At 47.9% G+C, this 13098-nt stretch overlaps 2 protein-coding genes across 2 annotated transcripts; both read right to left on the minus strand.

The window, feature by feature from the left end:
- Positions 1 to 147: 147 nt before the first annotated feature.
- Positions 148 to 1752, minus strand: BKA55DRAFT_516013 (concanavalin A-like lectin/glucanase domain-containing protein; the record flags this gene model as incomplete). The annotated part of the gene is made up of 3 exons (XM_046188055.1): positions 148 to 1052; positions 1159 to 1596; positions 1647 to 1752. The coding sequence occupies 3 exons, from the start codon at positions 1750 to 1752 to the stop codon at positions 148 to 150; spliced, it is 1449 nt and encodes a 482-aa protein (XP_046047305.1).
- Positions 1753 to 4340: 2588 nt separating this feature from the next.
- BKA55DRAFT_541000 (uncharacterized protein) lies at positions 4341 to 6127 on the minus strand (the record flags this gene model as incomplete). Its single annotated transcript, XM_046190327.1, has 7 exons — positions 4341 to 4366; positions 4435 to 4468; positions 4528 to 4611; positions 4753 to 4800; positions 4855 to 5380; positions 5707 to 5780; positions 6059 to 6127. 7 exons carry the CDS (start codon positions 6125 to 6127, stop codon positions 4341 to 4343), a joined length of 861 nt encoding a protein of 286 aa, XP_046047306.1.
- Between the last annotated feature and the right edge of the window lie 6971 nt (positions 6128 to 13098).

Here is a 13098-nt window from a genome sequence, read left to right on the forward strand (position 1 = left end):
AGAGAAGAAATTACATACAAAATCTCAATGCCGACCCTCATGAAATGCTAAACAGGAAACGTGCAGTGAGATGCTATATAATAGTGGTAAGAAAAAAGAGAGATTAATGGGAGGAGTCGCAGGACGGACATCAAACGCCATCATTGACTACAGCCAGAACAGAGCACCACCGGCAATGATGATGGCCAGAGCACTTGCGCCGTTCCGTGTGCCCGCGTTGGAACCCTTTCCATCATCTGAGCTGCTGCTGCTCTTGCTAGAGCTAGAGCTAGAGCTAGAGCTGGCGCAGTCTTGGTTGAAGCTGTTGGTCTCACAGTTGGTGGTGTCAGCGGGCTCAGTGTCATCTGTGCTGCCGTCAGGGTTACCCTTGGGGGCACTGCTAGAACCGGAACCGGAACCAGAGCTGCTGTCATCGCTGCTATCGTCTCCGTGGTCGTTGGAAGGCGCGCCGCTGCTGCCGCCAGGAATAGTGGCGGGTTCATCATCATCGTCCTTATCCTTGCTGTCCTTGCTGTCCTTGCTATCCTTATCGTCCTTGTCATCATCCTTGCTATCCTTCTTCTTGTCCTCCTTCTTTCCCTTGTCCATGTCCTCGCCGGTGGCCATCAAAGACGCAATAGTGTGTCTCTTGTCACCGTCGACAATGGTGTCGTTGGTGCCAGCAGCATCCTTGTACCAGTAGCTAGTACCCGAGTTGGAGCCAGGACCAGACTTGGCGTTGAAGCATTGGATCTCAACATCGGAGAAGGTGGCAAAGTAGTAACCGCTCTTCTGAATATCGGGAGCGTCCCAGTCGATAGGACCTCCAGCCCATGCTACAGTGCCTTCAGCGTTACCCTCCTTACCACCAGGCCACAGAGATAGCTGCACGCGAGAGGGTGTTTGAGGGAAGTCAAAGTTCTTAGAGGTGGCATTCCAGGTATCACTCTTCTGCAGGGTTCGGCCGAGCTTGCCATCAACCCACCACTCAATCTTGTCAGGGGTCCATCGGATTTCGTAATCGTGAAAGTTGGCAAAGGTATCAGACAGCGTAATGTTTTCGGAATTCTCGTCTATCAAAGTGTCAGCCGTGTCAGGTACAACACACAATCACGTGAGGATTCATGGCTGTGTGACGAACAAGGGGCTACCTTGTTGTGTGACGCTGGGACGACTTACAGTTGGTGATGCCCTGGAAGTAATAATTGGTCTGAGCATCGCCGAGCTCCGTACCAACAAATTCATAATCGATTTCATCCTTGACGTCAGAGAAGAGAATGAAAGCAGTAATAACACCAGCACCACGACTGGTCTTGAAGCGAGCCTTGACGTTACCATACCACATGTAGACAGTAGAAGACAGCAGAGTGCCAACACTGTCCTTGGGCATGGTAAGAAGAACGTTGTTCTGGAAAACAACAGGCTCGCCCTGTGCAACCCAGTCGGCCTTTGAAGAGTCACCAAGATACTTGCCGATATCGACAATTGAATCGAGGGAGTTCATCTTCATCTTGCGATCCTCGCAGACGGGGGCGGGAACACAAGAGTCGAGAGAGAAGGACATTGTAGGATCGCAACCACCAAGACAGTACGCACCAACACCGCATTCACCGTAGGCTGATACATGTCAGATATCAGAAATCATCAACTTCGTGCAGGGAACTTACTGGAGCAGCATGGCGAATCCTCGGGACAGTGGCTGCTGCGCGTGCACTTGACAGCAGCGACAGAGCTAGCGCCCAAAAGGGCAGCAACAACTAGAGATCGCAACATTATGAATATGAAATAGTCGAGTAGAAACAGATGTAACTGATGTGTTTGATGCGAGAGCGCCTTCAAATTAACGGTTCGGTATTATGGTATGATCTGATCTGATCGGGATATTAAGAGTAGATAAGGCGTTGAAGTGTCGAGAACAGGTAGCGACTGCTGTTGAATCGAGTAGGACGAAAACGACAGTCGAAACAACCCAGCAAGCGAGCGACTTGGGCTGTTGTCGATGATTAAAGGTGTATTTGCGTGGTGTTGATGGCGACCGTTTTATTAGGCTGCTGATTGACAGTTGAATCGAGTTAAAAGGGCGCGTCCTTGATCCGAAAGATTGTCCCTTTTCTAGAAATCTCCCTTGAATACGCAGGATTTTCCTTCTTAACGAGAGCGGAAGGATGTTGGACAACTCCACAGAAAGCGAGTGTCTGATTTGGAAATTATCGCGTAGATTCTACGTGTGCTTTTTCGATCGATCGGGACTCGATTGTGCGACTTGAGCGAGAGATAATAGCGAGAAGAAAACGATTGATAGTGCCACCGATGTCCTCCCTTGTGTATGAAGAAAGCAAACGATGAGCAAAACAGTGAAAAAGAAAAAAGAGGATTATCAAACACCACAGACAGACAGCGAAATCTGGGGAAAGGATAGAAGGGAAGAGGGATTAAAGAAAAGAAGCGAATCTCTCAAAGAAGAAGGCCGAACAGAATAGACCAGGCTCCCCCCGTACCTGTCCGTTCCCCCTCAGCACTCACACACTCGCGCACTGGCAAAGCGGACCTCTCGTGCCGAGAGACACGAGACATGACCTTTTTCGTTTAGACGCACTAACACACTAAACCGCTCTGGAGATAACAGTGTCCAAGCTTCGAAAAGGGCCAATAACAGCTCGAGTTTGTACAAACTTGGTGATCGTTCGTCTAAGATCACGCGCCTGATCCTGGCTGACCCCTGAACTCCATACATCTAAGCGGAGGCGATGTTACTGTCTTGGTGATCCATCAGGAGCATCATCGTATAGCTATCAGCTGTAATAAAAGCAATTGCTGCCATGCAATCCTCTGATACCTAATTCATAGGATATATCTTCAATATAACAGTGCTCTAGCTCTGATTCCTTACCTTAAAGCAATCAAGTTGTTGGCTGTTGTATCACTGTGGTCGCAAATACCCTCGATCGCCAACAAAGTTCAACCAAATCGATTGAGTTTGACTTGATCTTCAAACCCGAAATGCTACCTACTATATATATTAAACTTTCACCTTCGACTCCATTTACAATATCAATCCATCTCCATCTACCTCAATCATACCACGAGCCGTAAGTTCAAAGACCGTGCATTCCGTGAACCAACGTCCATATCATTCATCCATCCATATCACCCCAGATTTCAGGTCATAGATTCATCCCTGCCCATCATAATACGTACCGCCCCCTTCATTCCGGCCCATTTTACCTTGCTCGCCAGAGCTCAATGCAACAACCACACTAGCAATGGATGGATGTCATAGTTAATGAATTGACATTCGAAAACCTTCCAAAACCCTTCGACGCCATCATGCATCGCCGTTGTCACATCTACATCTAACTCGCCATTTTCCCGTCGCACAACGCTTCCCCTCCCGCCACCACAATCCAATTGTACCCAACAAGTAGCCTAACTGTTAGCTTGGCTGCCCAGGCTGACAGCCCAGCGCCCACCACAGGGGAGACACGCCATGGGCCCTGGTCAAGCTTGCAGGCCTGTCAAACACCAACTCGCTGACAGTCGACAACCAAGAACGCATTACCATCTTGCAACAAAATCAATTAGTACTGGATAATGGTAAATGAATTGTGACTTCACGCTTTAGTGAATCCGGCGCTATGCAGCATATGTACATCGGACGCCCAAATGCATCTTGTTTTCATTACGGGCAATTGGCTCAGTTCACAAGCGTCACTCAGGGGGGGCATTATGTTTGTGTGCAAGGAATCAACTCCAGGCATTGGGGTATAAGTAACCAGACCTAAAATCGAACAGTCCCATCCTTTCGCAACCAGAATCGAAAAGGAAAAAGACAAGGGAAAAAACAACACACACTGCCGTCATCCTTCCTTCCCTTCGACTCGCCCCGTCTTGAAACGGCTTCGTCTTCCTCAACCTCAAACATCGTCCTTCATCTCTCCCCATTACACCAACAGACGCGTCCATACCACAAGTCCCTTTCCTTTGTAACACTCTCTTCCTATAGGCCAGTTCGACAGGTGCATACGCTGCACCTCGTCTTCAGTTTTTCCACCTTTGCGCGCCAGTTCCCAGTTCCAATCCTTTCCGTGTCCGATCCGAAAGAGTGGTAACAAAGCCGGTGAGGCATTGTCCGCCATGTCTCATAAAATACTCGAGGCAAGTTCACAAGTAACAAACATTAAACAGTTTCCCGCGTAGAAATTGTGCAGAACGCCACTGCTAATTTTCCCTTTGTTTTTGGTGTTTTGTGTCTTTTCCCTTTGCAGTAGGGAATTTGGGTAAAAGATCATCCTTCTTGGCTGTCGAGGTCTCAGAGGAGTGCGAAACTTGCAAGAGACCCCAAAGCCACCTTGTGACTCGCCCTATCTCTTGGAGTTGGGGAACAAATCTATGGATGTCAGTTTCAATGAATGCTTCTTCACTCTCCGTTGTCAAAACGGAGCACTCGAGACGTACCTGGAAAGTGTTCTTTGGCGTACTGTTCGCAAGCCTACGTCATATGTCAACACCTTACATCCTTTCTCAAGTTTCGAGGGTTTAGGTTCGTACCTTGGCAGGTTTGTTAACCTTCTGCCCAATTGACTTCCACTTGTTGTTCTCGTACTCCTTGATGGCGTTCAATAACGCTTGACTCTGATAAAGGGGAGGTCAGCTTTGTTGTCCAATGTACAGGGCGAATGGTGGCTACCTCGTCCTCAGCAAACTCAGCATAATGCATGTCCTAAATCCGTTAGTTTCTTAAAATCCTCACGTCGATTTTCTGGTAGAACATACCTTGTACCAATGCTTCTTGACAGACCCTTCTGTCCTGGTAGGAAAAGTCTGCACGTCATTTTCAGCACATGAATCATACCCAGGTTACACCATAGGTCTTACCTTAGCAATCTCTGCCCAGCTGTTGCCAGCATCTCGCATTTGCTTCAGTCGCAACTCTTCTTGTGGTGTCCAGGGGGTGTTAGTCCGGCTTTTCTTGGCCGGTGGAGGCGCGACTGGTGCTGCGTTCGCATCATCTGTCTGAACTTGTTGTGGTTGTTGAGGAACTGCCTGTGGTGCGGGAGGAGCTGCAACAGGAGGTTGAACTTGAGATGGGGTGACAGGAGCAGGAGGGGCAGCTGTGGCCGGAGGTCCAGCGGCACCAGGTGCCGGCCTCTTTCGCGACCGACCAGCCGGTGCCGGAGTAGGAGTAGGTACTTGCTGAGGAGGTGCAGTGCCGTTTGGAGGTTGCTGAGGAATGTTCATGGGGGGAGGTTGAACAGGCGCCGGGTGATGTTGCTGCTGCTGCTGTTGAGGCTGTTGAGGTTGCTGTTGTTGCTGCGGTGCCATATTAGGCTGAGGGGCGCCGTAGCGGAATTCCATGTTCTCAGGACGACGAGTCATGTCGTTCTGGTATTGGTGAGGATTGCTATTGAGGGACGCAGGTCAGCAGGGTGGTTCCCAATCGTAGGACTTCATGATCGATATGAATGGGCACGGCAGTTGACACAACCACAAGCTACAGGCATTGGGGGTACTTTCATGTGGGAAAGTTGCTTGTGTAGCTATGATATGGTACCAGGTCTATCAGTGGTGAAATGGGTCGTGAGACACAATTCGAAGGAACCGATAAAGGACCATACAAAGCCAGAAAAGCTCTGACGAAACAGGGAAGGAGTCAGATCCATCCGCAATCGACAAATGGCGTGGTACCGGGTCGAAGAAAGAAGGGTTCATCAAAGAACGTATACTTACTGCATCTCGGTTGGCTGATGAGAGTTGGAGTAGACATACTCCGGGACAGGCCCGACTTGCCACTGCTGCATGTTCTAAGAGGTACCAGTCAGCCATCAAATTCGAGGAAGCATCGGCAACAAGCAAGGAAACATGATGTTGAAAGTCGTGAGACGCTGACGCTAGCGCATCTGCGATACAACAAGACATATCATGACTCTGACTGGTGTATCAACCAACGTGGGTCTGAAGCACGCGCAAGCTGGGGGTGACGCGACCAGGGTCTGAGCTGAACTGAGCTGCGCAACTATTGTCGATATCGAAATTCGACAGGAACTAGGACAATAGTCGCTTCATAACATTTGCAGCATACCTGTAACCACAGCCTTGGGTCCATCTTGTTGGCCGGCATCGCGTTGCGATTCATAGTGTTTCCCTCCATATTAACACCAGAGGCGCGATGGCGCAAAACGCGGAACTTTTTTTTGGATGACCAAGAGTACAGACGGTGACAATAGAGAAAGTATTTGTACTCACGGGCGAAAGTCTGACTAGTTGGTCCGTAAATAGAGTTGAGTTAAAAGACAAGAGAGTTGGACAGTGACCAGTCACAATGTCGTGAAGGGGACCACGTCGATACAAGAGAGGTACACACGAGTATCTCGAGTGTCTGCGAAGTACTCAAGAAGATCTGTGCTGGGAGGGGATTTTAGGGCGTCAGGAAACACAACCGTGGGATCTGGTTGGTAAAAAAAAAATTGAAACGTGATGTGGTGGGATGCCGTATTTGAAGTCTCCACGCAAGTACCAATTGGTCGTGATGTTCCAGGTTTTTTGTCTTGTAATGAACCTTTGTGCGCTGGTTAAGGTTGGGTCAGTATCAGCGTGTAAGTGGTGAGAGTGGAAATAAAGAAAATTGTTTGAGTTCAACGGAATCGCATGTGCGCGATGCTCTACGTGTCTAAACCGTGTGCGCGGTCAGAAGCTGTGTTGCTTTTCGCGTGCGCCTCGGCGAAGCAATGCTGAATACATTGGCAGTGCCCCGTTGTTTTTGGGTGGTTGGAGACGAGGCAGACGCTTGTGAGCGAAAAGAGATTGATTGGGGCTGGGGATATAACAAGGCAGGAAAATGCAAGCAAGCCAGACAAAGGACAGACGGACACACGCGTAACGTGTATCTGCGATAAGACGCGAGTGATGTGAGGTACGTAGCGAACAGAAACGTAGGACTGTGGTCATGACAAGACAATGGGTAGGTAGATGCGATGCGATGCGACAGATAATAGTGAAGTATTGAGTCATGAGTGAATAGAGTGAGTGAGTGTATGCTCAGTTGCCGCATCTCAACTCGGCAATGACGGAAGATACAGGGCGCGCACTCAAAAACATGGACAAGTATTCATTCCCGACAAGTAAAGACGCAACAATGAGTGAGAATGAATGCCAGGAGATGATATTGATTGATAGGACACAATATAGAATGGAATGCTTACTTGAGTTGAGTGAACGGCCCGCAGGGGAACGAGCAAACAAATGCGCGTCTTGTTTGTCTGTGACGGTGACGACACAATGTGAAGGTCGAGTCAAGTCAAGTCAAGGCAAGTTGTGTTGCTTGCTTGTTGCAGGTCGCAATCGCAGAATGATAGATACCTCACTCAGCCTTAGCAGATGCTGTGAGTGGATCCACAGCTAGGTTGGTTGAGGATGAGGTTTGGGCAAGTAAAGTATGGATTGTAAGATGATGTACAATAGATACCTCACCTCAATTCAACTCTGTTTCCGTCAGGTCGAGTTTGAGGTGGATTGGATGTGGCAGGTAAAAAAAGACGTAGGTAGATAGGTCTGTCTGGGGGAGGAGGAACGATGGATGGTACCTCGAGGCAAAGTAACTCGGGCAGGACCTTGGAAGTCGCTGGGACCTGGGGAGGGGAAGGTAGTCGTGGGTTACCCTTTTTTTTTTTGGTGGAAAGGGGAGAATGGAATGGGCGAAAAGAGGTGGGCAGGCGTGACAGAAAGCTACGACGCTTGAGCTAAAAGTGGGTCACCGACGCTTCCGAGGCGCGAATACCTTATAATTTGACCTCATAATCACACTGTCTTTAGCCACATAAACTATATCATGATGTACAGTGCGCTGATGACGACCATGTTATCTCTTTCAACAGGAAACATCTCGAAAACAAGTACTGAGAGGTACGTGCTCTCGTTCCCCGCCCGCTAATGAAAATCTCTCGTTTCTTTGGTTGATCCGGTAATTGCCAAGCCACGTTTGGTCAAGCCTCAGTTATCGTCGTACAAGTTTATCATAGAATCAGGCATTCAATCAGTTGAAGTGAGTGGCAGAGATTTCTCCTTGATATCAGTAATTGTCAACCACTCAATGACTCTAGTCTCTTTGTGTACGTCACCTTTTTGATCTGACATGATCTGTTTCCCCCTTGTCAATGGTCTTCCTTGTCTAATAATTCACCGAGTGGTCTAATCTCACGATATCATCCCATCAGACAATGAATCCCTGTTAGTGGTTAATTATACGGTTTCCGGTGTTTTGCAATATTCATTTCGTTTGTTGTGACTGATTAAATCTGTTTGATGAGGCTTTCGTGTTTGATTCCAGCAGCCGCTGACAACCTCTATCTACGTGACGTGCTGTCATTGCGCATTGCGTGATACAGAGATAGCCTTGATAGGATAAAGCGGTCCTTTCACGTGTCCTCTGCTACTCTTTTGATTGTTGCAACTATTCATCCATCATCTATCATCTATCACGTTCCTATGTTTGTTGGTTTCAACGTGTTTCGTTCTGTTGACGAATGGCAAGGTGTCATCCCCACTCCACGCGATCAATTCATACTTTATCTCCAACAACCACGAGGTATTGTAAAAAGTAAGCGCACATGGCATGACAGGTCTGTACTAGATGTAGTCTCGACACCGTTTCTTAAACCTACGTAACCTTGTCTTGCGGTACGTGCCATTTCAGGATGGCTGGCCTCAAGAGCCGCATCTCTCGAAATGATGGATCTGCCCCGATTCTCCACCCGACAAGTACTGTACACAATGGGGTATACCCGGCAATCTGGTCGCGTCTCGAGCTAAGATCGTGACATTGAATCTGTGTACCTCTCAAGTCCCTCCCTCGTCGGATCCGGATTCGGGGTTTTGATCTATCGTACGGGTGGCAATTAATGTGAATGGATATGGTCTAATATGATGTTTGTGATGTTGTAGAGACGCGATCTGAGTATTTCGCTTGTTTAACCGCCGCGGCTGTCGACCCCTTTTTTCCCTCTCTCCTCAACCACACTCATGATGTTGGCTTTCGCTGGCTTACAACCACAACTTAAAAAATCAAGTTGTGTTTCCACAAACAAGTAAAGTCAACCCAGTTGATCATACAAAAGGAAACCCCGTCTTATATGTTAACATTTCGAATTGCTACAGTATGAGACAACTGCACGCACAATGGCTGTTTAAATACCAGACTCATATTCATTGTCCAGGGTAAGCTTCTGGCAACATGTCCTCACAGCCGGCATATAATAGAAGTTCCTCCCACTTTTCATTAGGCACATTATCATAATACTATAAAAACTCCAATGAAATCAACTACAGAAAGAAGACTAGATGTATTATGGTTTGATTAGATTATCACCCCTACAATAAAAACCCTGACCAAAATGATACTAAGAAAGACTACGTTTTTATTATCTCCGACTTCTCTTCCTCTCACGATTGACTTCTGGTAGATTACGCGGCACAATAGGAAGAAATCCTTTGAGCCCTAACCTGTGGTGAATGTTGAAATTAAGCTCTGACGAAGAGGAATGCAACAGAACTACCAGATCAAGACAACGGCGAGATAACCAAATCTGACTTGTACACGACGATCCGGCACCGGCATCAAACTCCATCGAGTTCATATTCCTCCACCATCTCCAGCTGCATTGCCGATCCCCGCCCGCTTCGAAACACGCTTGCAATCTGGGATGGCCTGATGTCCCACGTCAACAATAAAATAAGCACAAAAGAGGAGCACGGGGCACTCTCCCCATGCGAACGAAACATACACGCCTTAATTTGGATATCGGGGAAATACATTCCGAAGCAAAATTGTCTCCCGCAATACGAGTTTGCGGTGAGCAAAGATCCTGATAACAGCAACAGACTCGAGCGCATCGGTGCTTTAGCCTTCTTTTGAGTTACATTAGACTATCAAGTTTCGAAACCTTTGTTCCTCGAGGGTTAGGCCCGTGGATGAAACCACCCCGGTTGCAAGAGCTGGTCGAAATATTCGGACACCTCTTGAGCCGTCCGTAGGGCCAAGCGATTAGGACCCTTGCTTTTACCTTACGCTCCAATGGGTAGGGGAACTTTTAGGTACAGTAGAACTGGATGATGGGAATCTCAAACACTGCGGTCGCGTTTCAAGCTACAACCTTATATAACGGTGAATATTGAAACGGCAGTTCTGCAAGATAGACATGTGGCGTCAAGAACACAAGGCATTGTTTAGCCATGGAGTAGAAACCTTCAACAAACACGAGATGAATCTGCCGGTGTCATCAATAATCTTACAAAACACGTAAACAACTTTAAAAAAAGAGTTTTTTTTATATGGAGAGTTTACTTTAGTAGCACAATCAATAAAGACAAAACCCGAACGAAATTACCAGCAACACGGAACCCTGCATTTGTTTTGTGGACTTACACGTAGTGCTCTCTCGCAAGCATATCCCGCCAAAAAAACAATAATCTTGACGATGCTTTGCCGCTTGACTAACAACTCACGATAGCTGCATCTTTGTCCCCGTGCAGAACAAAGTTCCAGAACATTTTTCTCAGGACAGCCTGAAGCCCCCAGTCGGGGACCCAAACAGCTATGACCATGTTAACCGCACAGACTCCTGAAACACTGCCGAGGTAAGTCTGCGAAGGTGAGTGTTGCGACTTGGCAAACATTTGACAGCTGTATAATGTTTAGCGCTTAATAGAGAAGATTAAGTAAATAATAGTTGAAGAAATATGTATCAGGATTTCATAAGCGAGGTTGCATGGAAGAAACCCAAAACTGAGGTTATCTAAAACTTATCTGGGAATCTCAGATCTTGGAGTTTCGGATCTCGACATGTTTGATCGCTGCTTCAGACTCGAGCTCACACAGGAACGACAGCTATCCGGCGTCATGGGACCTCCTGCCAACTCGGTAGAGTAGCACCCGGTTTCCGGGAATGTTTCGATCCGAGCTGGAGAATGTGTTTCTCTTGACGCTGTCATGTTAGACGTGTGCATCAGATATCTGAAGCCTGAAGGCATTCACAGTTTTGTTTAGCGCCACAGAGCCTTGCTGCAGATGCTAGTGCATATTTTCATAACGCATGGGGGGGGCCAAGCCGCGTAAAGATCTCGGACAAGGGAATGAGATCGACTACACAGAGTCAGTCTATCGCAGCATTTCGCTACCAAGGGCCGGTTCACCGCCCGACACCACCTGGTGATCATCTTCCCATGGCACGGTGTTAGTCGGCCAGGGCTCTAAGAATAGACGAATAGATACTGTCGTATACAAATCACTCAGAGTTGCAAGGAAGGGCGACGATCAGAGAGGCGTAAGACAGCGGGATTGAAGCATCCGTATCCATCCTGTGCCTGGCTTGGCCGTGTTTCTCATTCTTGTTTTCTGTAACTGGGGAACGAATGTTTCCGTTTGTGCCGCAAACTCAGCTCGTTTCCCCTGCACGGCACATTACCAGAACCATAGCCAGGACACGATACAGAAGACCACAATAGGAATAAGGGCAGAGTCTGTCGACAGACAAGGTAAAAACATTGTGCCGAAAGCACTGAACCAGTATTTTGAGGTTAATATGCCGCCCAATCAGCAGAGGACGCTCCACAGAGTTCGCAAATGTCCATCTCTTTTGGACTAATCCCTGATACCGAGGTGAAATTACGCCAGTGCGTTAGCGGGTTTCAAGGGGGGATCCCTGAACCTTGGGCCTGGGGCACGGCGGCAGCTAACGAAGCGGCGAGATTAGTTGGCTTTGTTAAGGTAGAAACCGAAACCGACGGTAAGGAAAGTTATATGGGTTTGAGTAGCAGTATAGTGACTCTGAAACAGGAAACATCATGACCAGAGAGTTGGTGAGATGATGTTGAAGAAGAAGTGATATGTATGATATCAGAGTTTGTTTGCCCTGATCCTACCAAACAACAACAGATGAAGATAAAACTTCCTAAAGTCTAGTTAATTAATAAAGGTGCAAACAAGTCACTGCATGTTGAAATTAAACAGGCGCTTGCCGTCCCGCAAATTTGTGAATCGAGGCGTCGATGGCATGTGCGCATCGTCTAAACGGACGGCATATCTTGCACCCACCTATCACGAAACGATAGCCGACAGGGTTGCAATGACATGCCCTCCACCAAACACCGTGCAAGCCGGTCGAGAAGAACATGTACGTATCTGGACTCGGCTCAAGTTTGATACTTGGAGCCAAAAGCGAGAGAAACGAAACCGGATATTGTTTAACTAAACATTTGGGGTTTGATAAGCTTTGCCTTTGGGGTAAGGTCTCCTTGTCGCGACTTTACTTCAGCTGCTTATACACAAACACCAAGAATCATGCAACAACAACACCAACTCCCGAATCGTGTTTACTTGTTACGCCCGGGCCAGTACGTAGTAGTCTGCTAGCTGCAGCCAACAGCTTGGGACCTAATCACGGTCCTCCAGAAGATCATGGACCAGAGCGCAGCGGTGCGTGATGGACGTTAGCCTCGAGGCTACAAGGTGGGTGGGATTACAGTCAAACCACGAGGTTGAAGGGCTCGAAGTGCAAATCAAAATCAGGGACCGTCCAATTACGAAGCAATATACGAACCCCTGCTACTCGCCAGGGTTGGCTGCCAAGAAGCAGTTTGTGCGCTGCGCTGGAGAGTCAGACAAGGCTATCAACTAATGGAAGGCCACCTTGAATTATTACGCGCATCGCGCACCTGAAGCTGAGGTCGATGTAACGCAACACGACCCCGCTGAAGAGAGACTGAGAGGCTGACTGTCTGCTGCCAGGAGCAAGAAAAAGTGATTCATTATCAAGGAATGAACACGAGGCCAAAAACCCACAGAGCCCATACGTAAACCTAGGTACTGTGTAGTATGTATGCGTGTCTTGTCCGACGGGAGACAGTTTCTACTTGAGAGCAAAGGTACTGTACTGGAGAGATCGGATGCCAAGGATGGCGAAGAATATGTTTAAAACTCGCACAGGCCTGCCAATATCCGTTGTACGAGGACTGAACCGGGGGTTGTAAATGGATGTTTGGATCACTTCTTTAACAGTGGGAGACGCTACGTGCGGTGGTGACCGTTTTACCAGACAAGGGTGAGTTGATTTGACAAGGCGGCGGATC

This window comes from Fusarium redolens, assembly GCF_020744475.1.
Source record: "Fusarium redolens strain MPI-CAGE-AT-0023 chromosome Unknown BKA55scaffold_11, whole genome shotgun sequence".
Taxonomy (NCBI): Eukaryota; Fungi; Ascomycota; class Sordariomycetes; order Hypocreales; family Nectriaceae; genus Fusarium; species Fusarium redolens.